The sequence below is a fragment of the Danio rerio genome, chromosome 8 (assembly GCF_052040795.2).
Source record: "Danio rerio strain M-AB ecotype USA chromosome 8, GRCz13ab, whole genome shotgun sequence".
Taxonomy (NCBI): domain Eukaryota; kingdom Metazoa; phylum Chordata; class Actinopteri; order Cypriniformes; family Danionidae; genus Danio; species Danio rerio.
Genome location: NC_141028.1, coordinates 14,595,084 through 14,610,651, shown reverse-complemented (window position 1 = coordinate 14,610,651; position 15,568 = coordinate 14,595,084). Strand labels below are relative to the sequence as shown.

At 34.6% G+C, this 15,568-nt stretch overlaps 2 protein-coding genes across 33 annotated transcripts in view; one reads left to right on the top strand and one right to left on the bottom strand.

Moving 5' to 3' along the window:
* Nucleotides 1-15,568, top strand: part of fibcd1a (fibrinogen C domain containing 1a) — a 384,824-nt gene that overhangs the window by 161,890 nt on the left and 207,366 nt on the right. The gene's annotated exons all lie outside the window — the stretch shown is intronic.
* The window catches only part of LOC147842591 (uncharacterized), a 496,599-nt gene continuing 485,939 nt past the window's right edge, over nt 4,909-15,568 (bottom strand). Inside the window, exons 1-12 of one of the 7 annotated variants that reach the window (XM_087264377.1) lie at nt 13,166-13,374; nt 12,897-12,990; nt 12,330-12,394; nt 11,687-11,780; nt 11,345-11,491; nt 11,143-11,270; nt 10,932-11,068; nt 9,649-9,742; nt 9,233-9,568; nt 8,963-9,140; nt 8,620-8,747; nt 4,909-8,182 (exon numbers count right to left, since the gene is read on the bottom strand). In XM_087264377.1, coding sequence (XP_087120503.1) covers nt 7,868-8,182; nt 8,620-8,747; nt 8,963-9,140; nt 9,233-9,568; nt 9,649-9,742; nt 10,932-11,068; nt 11,143-11,270; nt 11,345-11,491; nt 11,687-11,780; nt 12,330-12,350 — 1,578 coding nt within the window. In that variant the 5' untranslated portion in view covers nt 12,351-12,394; nt 12,897-12,990; nt 13,166-13,374 and the 3' untranslated portion in view covers nt 4,909-7,867. Of the gene's footprint in view, nt 8,183-8,619; nt 8,748-8,962; nt 9,141-9,232; nt 9,569-9,648; nt 9,743-10,931; nt 11,069-11,142; nt 11,271-11,344; nt 11,492-11,686; nt 11,781-12,329; nt 12,626-12,896; nt 12,991-13,165; nt 13,375-15,568 lie in introns of those variants that run through there. The other 6 variants (XM_087264375.1, XM_087264376.1, XM_087264379.1 and 3 more) reach the window with 6 other exon arrangements.

Genomic DNA, 15,568 nt, shown 5'->3' with positions numbered 1-15,568 from the left:
TGAGCTGCTCTTTGTGCCTTGATTCTTCCAGTTGAGTATCACAATTGAAACCCATGGCCTCTGTGCGGTGGTAAAATAGGTTAAAAATAGGTAGACAGGCGTACAGGTGAAATGAAGATTTGCATGTTTTAGATTTCCTTCAGCGTTGTGATGTACTGTACGTGAGTTAGTTATGTTAAGCCCAAAAGTGTCTTTGTAAGCTAGTTTTAAGTTGTAACTAAGACAGTTGATATCATTGTATGGTATAGTCAGATGGACTCGTTAGCTATTGTTCCTTAAATACTGGGGATTTTTCATTATCGGCTGTCTGTGGTGGAGTACTGTACTTTAAGCTCTACCTTTGCAGATACACTTTGGAACAAAACAGCTGCAAAGATTTTTAAAGATCTCTTTTCATGTCATATGCTGGCCTTCATGTCTTTTCAAACCTGCAATCTCAGAAATAAAGGCACAAAAGGTAGATTTTTGTATGTACACTTTTGCTACTAATATGTACCTTAAAGGTAGCAATTTTTACTCTTTAGATATAAATGTGAACCTTATGAAAAGGTACCACTCGAGTGACAGATTTTGTACGTTTATTTCTGAGAGTGTCTATGACTTTCTTCTGTAGAACATGAAAAGAGCATGTTTAGCAGTTGAATTTAAAACTAATATTTTGCATTTTTCATATTTTGCTATTAAAGTGAATGGTGACCACAAGCACCATAAAAATAGAGCACACAGATTGTCCACTATAATCGAAATTAACACTGTTCATGCTACCTTAGAGAACTATGAATTGTAGGAAACATACTTTTTATTATCATCTAAGTTTTCATTTGGACCTTTTATCATTCATTGAACTGTTTCATTGTACCAAAGATTCTTTGTTGTAGAAAAGTTTTTTTTTTAGACAATTAAAGTGTTTCTCACACATTTAGTATTTTCATGAATTTAGGACTTACACACACACACACACACATACAAAACAGGTTGTTGGAAATACTTTTAGAAAAAAAATCTAATTTAATAAACTATCAAAATATTATAATCCAGTCAGCTTATATATTGTTATATATATTAGGCAAGGCAAGTTTATTTATATAGCAGATTTTATACTCAGTGGCAATTCAAAATGCTTTACATAAACAGGAATAAAAGAAATAAATATAAAAAACAAGTAAAAGTGACTAAAAACAGCTTAAAATGTGATAAAATAGTTTATAAAAGAATGAAAAAGAAAAGAAAGATGACATAGTGCGATCTGTCTGACGTAGCACATTGCTCATTTAGTAAAATCACAGCTGAAAAGATGTGTTTTCGGTCTGGATTTGAACGTGCCTAATGTTGGAGCACGTCTGATCATATTTGCAATATCATCTGATCATATTTGGAAGCTGTAATGTAATTTGGTGATCTGTAATGTATTGAGGTGTAGGCCATTTAGTGATTTATAGACAAGTAATAATACTTTAAAATCTATTGTGAATGTAACTGGGAGCCAGTGTAAAGACCTGAGGACAGGTGTGATGTGTTCTGATTTTCTGGTTCTGGCTGCAGCGTAATGGATGAGCTGCAACTGTCTGGCTGTCTTTTTGGGAAGGCCCATAAGGAGTCCATTACATTACTTAATAAACAAATACACAAATATTAACTTTGATTGTAACTTAAAATTAACCTGTTATGCAATAATGTGCACCTTTTATAAAGCTGCTTAGAAACAATAATTATAGTAAAAAGCGCTATACAAATAAACTCGAATTGAACTCTTGGTGTTAACAAAACATTGTTTTTTTCCCTGTTGCTCAAATCTCATTGACATGTTTAAAAATATGTGATGAAAATATGTGTGGATGATAAGCATTTTTTTACATCACCTACACACATTCTCATTGCACAAATTAAATTTGAGAGAGAGTGAGAGAATTATGCCTTCAGATGATTTGGAAAATAGTTAACAGTTTGTATAGACTGCTGTTACTTTTTTTTTTCATGTGACCGTCATGTCATGTCTAAAGCTTGACTGCCCCTGTACACCATTCACTGTCATTGTATGTAAAGAATAGCATGAACTTCCTGCTAAACACGTCCTCACCTTCTCATTCAGGAATGAAATGTCATAATGGTAAGTAAAGAATGACAGAATTTCCATTCTCGAGTTAACTGCCTGTCTCTTTCTGCATTTTAACCTTGGAATCTGCAGGCTGAAACACCTATGACTGGTTCTTCAGACCCGGTAATTGATTTTCTTGTCGGCTTTTTGACTTAAAGGCATTTAGCTATAAAGGGCTGCAGGGATTGGCGATTTCGAAGGCTGTAAGAAACATTTGCCATACTGTAAAGCTGGAAAAAAATGAGCAGGGGCCATTATAACTCGCACTAGCACAGGATGATAGCGGCCTCCTAAAGTTAAATAGACTTCTATCAATTCATTTTTCCACTCAAATGTGTCAAGCTGCTTAAGTTGTAGTCGCTATTAGGATTTGCAAAGGGAACAGACTCGCTAACAGCCTGGGTAGCTTTCCATCAGGAGGACGAAGTGGGAGATGTGGAGAAAACCCAGATACTTTATCTCTGGAGTTAATCTGTAGAGAATCTCTGGGAAGTCGTGGCCAGCCGTTGTCCAGTCCAGCAATTCCCCATTGACGCGCACCGCAATTCAGCACAGCCAAACAGAGACAATGTGAGGGATGTTTACCAATTGTGCGCCGGACACAATAGGGATGGAAAGTCCAAACATGTGGGCTGAAATTCATTTCTTCGGGATGCTTGTCAAATACGGCGCTGCCAATTAAACACTCCTCCAAAATCCTGGAAGCCCGCTGTTCTGTAATGAAAGCTGTTAGCGCATGACTGAACATAGCCATTATGTGTGTACAGGACAAAAAGCTGGGTATCTAGCTTGTCCCCTGACTTAATAAGTATGACCCAGTACAGCTGAGATGACTCTAAAACACTTCCTGTTCATAATGGAGTAACACCCTTGTGATTTTCAGCCCGTGTTTATAATTTCTCGCCTAATAGCTGTTTATTTCCTTCATGGTATCAGTTGTGGTGTTTTATGTTTGGTCCGATTGTATTGTTTGATCAGGTGTATTTGAAAGGAAACAAGAAATGTTTTATTAACCCTTCATTTACTACTTTACCATGATGATTGTTGTGGTTTATTGTGCTTTATAGCCTTTACTTGTTCCAAAAAGGTTGTAATCCTGTATCCATTTACTTCCATAGTATTTAATTTTCTGCTATGGAAGTCAGGTTGCAAACATTCCCTAGGATATCTTATTTTGTGTTCAACAGAAAATAAAACCTCAAACTCAAGTACAGGATAAACAAATGATGACATACTTTTCGTTAAACTGCCCCTTAAATGCAAAACACTTTTCTCTTAACAATTGTAGTAAGGGAAACATCGGTTTAAATCAATCTACTGCAGCTTTAATTCAGTTAAAAACATATAAATTAGCATTCCTTCACTTTCTGTCCTAGTGCTGTTTTGTTGTTTCTTATGGCCTGTGGGATTTTTTCCTTAAGCCAGGTATGTCTCTTCACAGTTGTTAATATTGTATTTTTTGTTTGACGACTTTTGTGCACTGTTCAAATTAAATACCCTTTTGTTATGTTAGAGATGAAAACATCCAGAGTTTAACTGCAGTAAAAATGCATCAGATAAATATTTATTTAATTTTTTTATGCATAAATCTGTTAATCAACCTCAGTCCTGATTAAAACTACTAAATTGTTTTTGAAAATTACAGGATTTGAACTCTTTAATAACCAAATTCGCAAATGATGTCACTGATTTGGTGAAAAAAAATCACACAAAATGACATCTTTCCCAATATAAAAGTAATTGTGGTCTGAATATTTTTAACCCTTTTATCAGTCTTGGACATGTGAACGATTAGTAACAACATTGGCTTTGATGCATTGTTAGATTTTCATCTTTTCTCCCTCATTTACTGTTGGTGGCTGTTTTTGCCCCATTGACTTCGATTATAACCACATTTGATAGTATTTTTGAAAGTTTTTGTTTACTCCTTGTAGTTCTGAGAGCTGCATATTTAGATTTTCTCAGACACATTAAGGTAAGTACGCAAAGGTCACTCTCACAGACACACATACACACACTTTAATTTGCTGTTAAACTCCATATGAAATCCAGAAACTAAGCTTTTTTAGCACATGCACATCTAAAAGGTTAATGGTGCCAATAGACGATAAACTGTAAAAATGACAAATTGTACCTCTTCCCAATAGAGACAACCACCAACAATCAAAAATGCATGATTATATGATGTCATGGCTTTGTAATCAAAAAATGCACAGCAAATTTGCCAGTGTACATTTTACACCACAGGTGTTGAATTTAACACTTTTCTGGTGTCTATATGAGTCCCACCAGCCAAGTGTCCAGATTACACTTTGAAAAGTGTTGAATATGTACACCTCTGCAGTGTAAAATATTTTACACTTAGAGTGTAAAAATGCACACCACATTAAACATTTTTAACACCTGCAGGGCAAATTGTCCAGTGTAAATATAACTCCTCAGGTGTTAAATTACACTCTCTTCTGGTGTATATACGAGTCCCACCAGCCCAGTGTATAAGTTACTCTTTGTAAAGTGTTGAATATATACACTGAAGCTGAGTAAATAATTTTACACTAAGAGTGTAAAAACTATAAACTAGATATAGTGTATAGTAAATACTCCATCACCATAGCCAGGTCATATTCAGCATAAATTCTATTTTTCTTTGAACTAACATGAGAAAAATTAACATTTTCCACACATGAAACTCACAAAGATAAGTGTATATTTGAAAATTTTAACACCCTGGAATAATAACAAAATGTAAATAAATTCTTCTGTTACAGCCTTATTAAAATAAGTGTTTAACGCATAAATTAAGCAATCATGGAGAAAGTTACAAAACAGAATTTATTTTCTTTAAAATTCACAGCACAGGCAACATTAAATCACTTTACAGAATATGCATTTCATACCTGAAAACTTTAATTTGTCATTAATGTCATTTGTTAGACAAACATTTGTCACATTGAAAAAAATGCAGTGGAAATGTTTAATATTTTACTTGTCACTGCCAAACATAAACAAGACAACATGAGCTAAAGCCCCATTCCTGAACCAAAATGCTTTATAAAAATATAAAAGTAATTTTTGCATACAGTTGTTTAAAAAAAATACATGGATTAAAACCACAGCAAAAATCACTCAAAAAGGGGGATTTCCTTGAAATTAGTAATGTTCAACAAAAGCACACTTTCAATTTCATAAGCAAGCAAAAAATGCTGTCCATCAAACAATATCAGACGTTTTACTGAGCACAGAAATAGCATCTTTCAAATCTAAACATACAGGAAAGCCTCAGCAATGTACCATCACTGAACTAAAGTGGTTCATATGAAAACGTGTACAGGAACTATATAAAAGTCATTTTCCTCCAATCCATAACTTATCTGAAGGTCGAATGGCTTAAAAAAACGCAAGGTTTCAACATTCAAAAGGGAAACTTTTCTACAAAGCTCCTCCTTAACCTTAAAGGAGTGAAGATGTTCAACAAAGCATACAGTTTCAAATTCACATGTCAGCAAAAAATACTGACTGTCAAATGCAATAATATCAGTAATTTTACTGAACACAGGAATGTCATCTCTTAAATCTGAACAAACAAAAAGGCCTGACCGATACTCAGTTCCAAAACAAGTAATCCAAGAAAGATGATCTACATTACTTTCATTGTCAATTTGCAGTCTTTCTGCAATGAATTCACAGTCAATCAGGTCACAAAGCTGAACGCTTGTTGTAGGCCCACAGTCAATATTCTTAAATGGCTGAGATTCCCAGTGGTATGCAATACACATCTGGTGTTTTAGCGCTAAAGATTTGGTAATATTTTTGAAATTCTTCACACTTTTTTTGAAAAAGCGATGTTTCGCCTCATAACGCATTCCCCACACATGAACCAGCGGGCCTATCTTCCTGATGCATCTGGAATAATGGGTCATGAAGTGGTGCTTAGGAATGAGATTCCTTGGGTAAAGTTCTTTAAACAGTGTGTGGTGTTCACAAATCAGATGCTTTAAATAAATAGTCATGCCCTCTGAGATGACTGGAGAAAACACAATATTTATTATCTGAAGTAAAAGCAGTAGCAAACTCCAGTGTTTATCTCCAACTTCAACCAGATCTCCAAAAATTAAAGGCAGATTTCTAATAAGGCAAAATGTCTGAATAGCATTGAGACCCAAACCATTCCCAGCTTGTTCAAAATTAATCATTGTTGGTCTGTTCTTACGTTCAACAAAGCCATAGTTAAATGAGTAAATTCTATTGCTTGCAGATTGTGAAGATATAATGCTGCTGTGTGATAGATGGTTAAAAAGCAATTTCATTTCTAACTGTCCTACACCTTCTAATATATCATGCATTATATCGAATGCAAAATTGTCCGAAATATTAAAATACTGTAGCTCATTCAGCAAACATGTTTTTTTCACACCAAAGGATGATTGTGGACCAGCATCTGAAAAGAGGCTTTGACAATGTTGAGCAAGTAGAAGTCTGTCACGCAGTATTATGTCTGGGTGGTCATCAGAGAAAATATTCTGTGAAGCACATTTGTCAATCAAACAAAAACGACAAAAATAATTTGAGTTAAAAGATTCTACAAATCCAAAAAGTGTGTGCATTCCCAAATTATCTCCAGTTACTTGAGCTATAGTTCCATGGACAGGATCCTCTGAGATCGGTAATGTAATTCCAGATGTCTCAAGAATTTTAAAGTCACGCACAATTGGATCCAAAATGGCATTAAAGCCATATCGCTTTACATCTTGTGTGTGAAAAAGTGCCAGAAGATGAATATTCATTAAAGCAGAGTTTACCTTTGATGACAGGTTTCTCAAAACAAAATAAATACTTCCAATCTTATGGATTCCATGCTTAGAACCAAGGGGATTCGAAGTTTCAAAGTCATCATAAAAGAGTTGTATCTGAAGAGAATTTTGTTCTTTGGAAAAAAGAGGATGTTCTTTAAAATAGCTACCATCACAGAACTCTCTTAATATTTCTCCATTCTCACTTGGCTGGACAAAATGCTTTTGAATTTCTACATTTTTGAACATAAATTTCAAAGTCTGCAATAAAGGAACATATACAAATTTATCAGTAATTGGAACCTGATCATATGTGCCTGTAGTTCTATTGCGCCTACTGTCATATCTCACTCCTAATGGTATTTCAATAGGTTCTACAACACCCCAGTTCTCAAAGAAATACTTTTTCCATTTTGTCTCAGTTGTGAAATTAGAGAATGGGTTGTCAAGATGGTCAAAATACTCTTCAACATCTGACCTGTGATCATCAGATACCAACTGAACAATATCCTCTCTGATGTTTGAATGCAATTCACTCACAAGCTCTTCCATATTTTCAGCCACTGATGTAATTACGTTGGAGGCTACTCCGCTACTCTGTAATTTTGCAATAACTGATGCACACATTTCTTGGGTTCTCAACTTTCTCTCATCAGTGTTTGAAGATGTTCCTGGATTTCCTGAAACTAAGTTGGAAGGTTGTGTTACAGATGCTGGTCCACTTTCAACAGAAGGAGCCGGGGAGGATTCAAATAAAGACATGTCAGAGAGCTCACTGTTGTGCCTACGTTGAAGATGTTTTCTAAACCCTGAATATGAAACAAATCTTAGACAACAATCATCCTGATTGCATACCAACTGTAATCTTCTGCCAGGATAAAAAGCATGAGAAAGTTTTAGATGGCGTATTAGATCATTGACTGTACTGCAAGTCAACTTGCAAACAAAGCACCTAAACATTTTTAAGCTCTGCAGTAGTGTCCTAATTTAGAATCTTGGCTCGAAGATCCCTGACTCGAGGGCTTTCATGAGTGACACCAACGTCAATGTTGTAAACCGTTGTTTGAAGAAACGTGTACATACTGTGTAAAGCAGCATCATATGAAATCCCGAACACATAATGTGCTTTGAAAAGCTCATCAAAAGCAGCCAGAGAGGACATCGCCTTGCAGGGAATGAGTTGTCCATCCACGATGATGTAATAGTCATGGATGCAATTCTTCAAAGTTCCGACTGCCAAGATGTACGGCTGTGTTGTCTGTCCTGCCCTCAGCACGTCATCGAAACTGCAACAGGACTGAAAAAAAAAAAAAGTAAAACAAAAATTTTAGTATTTTACAAAAGAGGGTATGATGTACATCTAAGAATTACAGATCAAACGTAAATTTGCTCCAAACACGTCTGCAAAATAAATGATTGAATTCAGCCACAAAGTGTGTACAGTAGGCCTGTCACAAATTCAAATTTTTGTTGTACAATATATTGTGATAAACAACATTATTGTTATGCAAGACTATTTTATGCTATTTAAAAAAAAAAAAAAAAACAACGCAAATCATATGGTTCATGAAAATTCATGGTCAGTGCAGCACTAGTCATTGCAAAATGTGCCTAGTTTATTAAATTATTTTATTTTTTGCAATCATTTACCACTATTTAAGTTAATATCCATTGTTAACTTGCATCTTAGAACATTTGGAACACTAATTAGTCCGACCCAAACACAAAGCATACCTTGTGGAACCTTACTATGTGGTTTAATGCTTCTTGGACACTGATCTTTACAATATTCTTCTTTCCACTTGAAGGTGGTGGAAGGAGATAGAGAAGCAACAACAGTGAAGACATGTCACTGTCCCACTCTAAAAGTCAAGAAAAGGAAAACATCATGGCCCATTATTTTTAAAACAAATGCATATGATTAATCACATCCTTTCAGAAAACACCATGGCCCATAATTGTTTCAATCTACATGAATTAAATCAAGATAATCTATGTGTATGACTTAAAATTACTTATAATAAAGCCTAAAAGCCATAAAAGAAACACACAATTATTGCGATACATAAATAACTACCTGTAACTTCTTGACTGCTTTCACATTGCTCTGCAGACTCGATCAGACGACTCAGATGAAATGACTGGGTCAGGGTTTTGGCTTCTCCAATTACTTTGTGTTTAAGAGAAGATCCCCACTTCTCCAGAAGCTTTGCTGAAGTCTCTACTCCAAACAGCAACTCAAAGTCTTGAAGCACCTAATGTTTTATATAGATTAAAACAGAAATGTCATGTCACATCAGCAGATTAAAATCCATTTTAAACCACCATCAGTTGGTGCAGCACATACCAGGCCTTTTGTGTCAAGAAACCTAGGGAATATATTGAAAACAGATGACGACTTTTCAGGATTGCGGATCAGTTCCTGGCGATACTGGAAAGTAGATTTCATCTTTGCAGCCACTTGCTCCAGATCAGAACAGTGTTTTAGAAATGAAATGGCTTCCTGGCAGCTATCTCCCTCTAGCTGTATCTCCGTTGTCAAAAACGCTCTTTTAGTGATAGGGCCCCTCCTCTCAGAGATGCCTTGTGGAATGCTGGTCCTACTGACTTGACTGTTGCGCTGAACCGTTTTCAGTCTCCAGGCTATGTATCCAGAGTTACCTTCTGGATCATAAAAATGTTCCTGCAATAAAAAAACAAGATGTTTTAGTTAAATTAAAAAGACACTATTTATTTTTTTAGGGAAAATAAACAACAACTCACATAGCCTCTTTTGGAGTAGGGATCTTTGAGGGAGGGGAACAGAGTCACTATTCCAACAGCATATTTAATTCTTATTTCTTTTGGTGGAATGTTCCTACGAAGATAAATAAAATTATAGTGTGTAATATGTATTAAACTGTGTACTTTATTAAAACAAATAACTAGAACATGGGTGCTGCTTCTGCAGAGTTTAATCTTTAACAAGCAATACAAACTTATGCTGTGTACAAACTCACATAGTACACATACTACCATATGAAACAGTATGTAAGCAGAGTACCATTTCCAAAAACAAAGTATTAATAGGACACTGAGTGAGAAGTATTTAGATAAATTACCGTCACAAAGATTCTGAAATGCACATATGCACACTTTACTATCCCATGATGAGGTAGTGAAGTGATGCAACAGTTTTGCTGCACAAGGTAACACACTTTGTACAACCGATTTTCATTTATACCCCACATATTAACAATCATTTACCCAGACTTTACTTCTATCGAACCTGCTAGACTTTTTTTATGAACACAAAAAGATAATTTGAAGAAAGTTGAAAACCTGTAACCATTCACTTCCATAGTATTTGCATTTGCTACTAACAAAGTCAATGGTTACAAGTTTTCAGCTTTCTTCAAAATTTCTTATTTTGTGTTCAACTGAATAAAGAAAGCCATAAGGGTCTGAAACTATTTAAGGGTGAGCAAATAGCAAGTAAATTTTCAGTTTTAGTTTAAATGTCCATTTAATATGCAAAATTGGACTCAAGTTTCTAGACAGTTCAAAGATTTTGATTTGAATGTTCAAGTCTGTTAAAAAGGGATGGGTCCCCCAAAATTTAGATTTCCTCTATTTACTCATCCTCAAGTTCTTTGAAACCATTGAGTTTATTTTTTCTAGTGAACACAAATTAGTGGTTTTAATAAATTCTTTTAGAACTCTGTAACCATTGATTACCTTAGCACAATCAATGGTTACATGTTCATTCATTCATTTTCTTTTCGGCTTAGCCCCTTTATTAATCTGGTGTCGCCACAGCGGAATGAACCACCAAATTATCCAGCATATGTTTTACGCAGCGGATGCCCTTCTAGCTGCAACCCATCAGTGGGAAAATGATTACATATTTACAACATTATTCAAATATCTTCTTTTGTGTTCAGCAGAAAGAAAAAAAACAAGTAAATGGTGAGTAAATGATGACAAAATTTTCAGTTTTGGGTGAACTATCCCTTTAATTGGGATGACAATGCATTGTAAAAACAGCTTATATTTATATACTTTACCCATGTTTTTCAATCATGTCTCCAACTACAGCATTCACAAGAATTCGCCTTGTAGAATCTGTGATTTTCCCAGTTGCTCTGTACTCCTGAAAAATCTTCTCCCCTGCACTTTTTTTCCCCAATACATCTTTTACAAGCTTAAAAACAAAGATAAATTGATCAAATCATGTCATAAGGCAACATTTATATAGGTTTTAATCATGTAATCTACCTCCTTGGCCTCAGTAAATTGGTCGTCAGTTCGAGGTCTTTTTGTTGAGAGAACAGAAACACAGCTGTCTGTTGGTGACACCGTTTTCATTTCACTTGAAAATTGAGAGGGTGGTGGGGCAGTAGAATCTAACAAGAAAATGAAATGTTACAAATACATAACTATTTAAAACACACATATTTGCATTTGCAGCCTTGCAAACCTTCTGTAGCCATAGAATCAACAATTGTCCAAAGTGTGTCAGGCTTTTGTTCCATAATATCAGCAAAAACATCTTCATCCACTTCAGTTCCGGTCTCGTCTGCCAAATAAATGGTATGATCTGGAGATATACCAAATTTCTCCTTGACTACACAAAATGGCATAAAATAAATAATATAATTAGGTGAATAGAAAAACAAATATTTAAATAAATTACAATTTTCCATCAGTTGTTTCATAATATCTGTTTCTAAACGTGTTTTAGGCTAAACTAATATATAGAGACATTAGCCAAAAAACAAAAAAAATGCCAGGTATCAAAAAAAATTGTATGAGAACTTACCTTCCCGTATAAGGGCATCATATTCCAATACTGGAAGCTTCATGTATCTCTTACGAGCTTGATACTGTACTTTAAACAGCATTCTGTTGATCATCTGGTTAGAAATAAAGGATATGATTATAATAGAGTTTGGGTAATAAACACTAACAAACAAAAAAAGAAAAACATTTACATAAATAAATATCAATGTTCTTCAAAATTCTAAGTCTGGTTTACCACATTTCTTTAACGACATGTAAAAGTAGACATCCAACTTTCCACAATATGGAGAGTTTAACATTATGTGGATTCTTGCAATAGTTGGACAAGTAAGAAAAACATTAGATTCAAATCTTTGCACAAAACCGGTCTTAGTGCAGGATTTTAACTCGAAATATAAAAAAAACATTGACTGGTTAGTACATTTTTCCTTCAAACGTCGATGAAAAATAATATTAGTAAATAGTAACATTAGACTTTTCCAGGAGAAAGATGATAAAACGAATATTAGAATATATTATCAGTAACATTTGCAGTATTAATAAAACATTTACCACAGCAGCAGACGTCATACACTAAATTGCTATCCTTAATGTAAAACGGTATAACTTAAAGTTAAGCTAATGATTTTGTTTTCAAGCAAAAATGGTAAGGAAAAACTTACTTTTGATTCTACTTGCTTCATGCATAGTTCGTTATTTTTCCAGCGTGACACGCAAGGCGTCGAGTCTCCGTTTGAAAAAAGGAACACTAAATCAGTGTACATTAACCCGCCTTAAAATCTTTCAAAATTATACGCACTAGCTGACGGCAAACGTAAAAGAAATGCTGTTAACGGTATACATGTAAGGATACGAATTCATTCTCCACATTCCCAATCAGAATCACTTACAGACATCGTGTACCATGTGTAAAATGCTCAATAGCACATAATTTGCGACGTTAAATAATAAATTGGATTGCATTGGTTGATTCAATCACATTTAAAATAAGTTTCAACAACATACCCATACCATTTACGCACAAACGAATAAACAGACGGTAAAAATTTAGATTTTAAGCATGTGTAAAGATAGGAAAGCTGTCTAAAACTAAATTTATGAGTGACATTTTATGAGGCATTCGCAGTAACGTTAAAGGCAGAAAGCGTAACGTTACACTCTGCAATACTCTCTTTGTTCAAATAAAATTACTACGTTATAATTTCGATAACACGTACAAAACAACTCACCTGTTTTGGCATTAAATGAGCGGAAAACGTGCTGCTGCCATCGCTCCGCTCCGTGTTGATGACTCACGAGGGGGTCCTGTATGTAAAATATACACTGAAGTGGTGTAGAATCCCGCGCCAAAAATCATTTAAAATGATTCGTGACATTAAGGTTTTACAAAAGTATTTAGGACAATTTGTGTAATTAACAAGTAGCCCAGGCGTATATATAACATTACAAATAAAAAAAAAACTGATGTTTGTGCTATTAAAGGAGGAAAATGACGTACCTCAACACCTATGGCTTTGTGTGGCTGATGCTGTAATGGTTCACGGGTATAGTCCCACAATCCCGGATTTTAAAGTTGCTAAACCGGCTTCTTAATTCTAAAATGTAAAAATTCCGACTCGCGTGTCTTTCGATTGCTTTTATGTCAAGTTTCCGGCAGGAAACTGTCCAGCAGGAGCAGCCATTAATGAAAAGTTTATCGTCAAATGCGGACCGTATTGACTCAGTCACCTCAAGTTCCCGTATGTTCAATTAACACCGATGAGGAGTATGGAAAGGCAACACCAATAATACACACTGTTAAAGTCACAATTTAACCCACATCAGCGTTAAAAACAGTATATGTACACTTAGATTTTAACACTAAAACACTACATGAGCTTACACCAGAAATTCAACACCTCACAATTTGCTGTGTGTGGTTATAATTTAAGTCAATGGGGCAAAAACAGCCACCAACTGTAAAATAATCAAAAACAATGCTCAAAGTTAATGTTGTTACACATGTCCACTTTGATAAAAGGTAAAAGACCATTAGCACCTACCTTGATGTGTCTGACAAAATCAAAATATGCATCTCAGCTCTCAGAACTACATGGAGTAAACAAAAACAGACTGTGTATTTAGGCACCATCAAATGTGGTTAAATGGAAGTCAATAGGGCAAAAACAACCACCAACAGTAAATTAGGGAGAAAAAAATTTAATTAAATGTTGTTAGTAATTGTTCACATGTCCAAGACTTTTTATATTGAAAAGACATAAAAAAATAATATTTTTTTCGACCAAATCAGTGACATCATTTAAGTATTTGGCAATTAAAAAGTTAAAATCCTGTCATTTTCAAAACAATTCAGTAGTTTTGATCAGGAATGAGGTTGATTAAAAGATTTATGCAAAAAAAAAAAAAAATTCAAAAGAATATTTTCTGGTGCATTTTTACAGCAGTTTAATTTAGTGGATGTTTTCATCCCTAACATAACAAAAGCGTATTTAATTTGCTCAGAGTGTATCGTTGAGTTTTTTTTTTTAATTCAAAGAATTTTCTTAAAATATGTGTCAAAATAAGATTTGTCACTCAAGAATCATTCTGCTTGCTGAAACACAGAAAAGGCCAAATTAGGACACAAAATCACCTCAGAGTGGATAAAACATCCCCAACAGTACATAAGGGTTAAACCAGCTGGAAAAATGGGTTTAAGAAATTAATTATAGCACAAAAAAAAAAGAAAACAAAAACAACTTGCTGTTAGTTGATTCAAATTAAAATATGAAAGTGAAAATAAAAAAAAATATTCAAGTAAAAAAATAATTTCTAATTGGTTGAAAGATTAACGCCCCTTCGCTTTCCATCCCTGTGGTATTCCGGTGTTAATGGTGGCCTCTGGCCAGTATGCTTTTTTAGCCCTTATTAATGATGAAACTTTTTATTTCTCCTATCATTAGCATTTATTGCATTATGGCATTTTAGAAAATAGTTCTAAATGAATCATCTTTGACTCTATAGCCTTTCACTGTCTATTGTAAGGGTGTTTATTATGATGTGTGCTTTTTTCTGTCAGTATTAATAATAAAACTAATTTATAGAATGAGCCCAATTATCCTAGTTTACTCCTATAGCATTAATGGATGTTAAATTTCTTCCAGGAAAAGAATGGGTTTAAATGAATCATCGGTGGCTTAAATGTAAAACAGCAACAAACATCCAATGTAACTTACTGTAATAGTGGTGCTTTGGTGTTCATTGTGGTTTTTGTGTTTTTAAGCCTATTAATGATGAAACTCATGCTTGATCTCTTTTCAAAGCCAGCTATTTCCCTTCACAATAGCATTTGTGGTATTTTATGATTGCATCAAGAAATAAAATGTTTTAAATTAACAAAATATTGTATAAAATACATTTTATTTCTAATCTTTTTTATTTTTGTCCTTGTGTTTATATGTGTATTGTTGCTGAAATGCTATCAGAATTTCAACCCTATCCTCTTCTTTCAACCGTACCTTATTCCTCGTCAAGCTCTGTATGCATAATAAAGTCTTCTGGCCTTGGTTGTAGCACATTGACAGTGGATGGATGTGAATGCTATAAAGTCCCTGTAGATATATGGCCTTCCCTTCTCTGCTGTTATCTGTGCTGGATATCCATCACAGGATTGTAGGGCTATTTGGGTTCGTATGAATTTTGATATATAGAGTCCCGCAGGCGAAGGGCTCGCTCTAAGAGTAGTTGTATAATTATAGGCCATCAATGGCCCTCCTAGATGGCGTCTGTATATCAAACTGTCACGGATCGTTTTTTCAGTGTGATGGAGCGAATGTTATTTAGTTTAACCTCTGACATCATTCAGATCATCCTCAACGTGTCTCTTCCTTTTCACCTTCAACAGTAAGAAAGGATTTTTCAG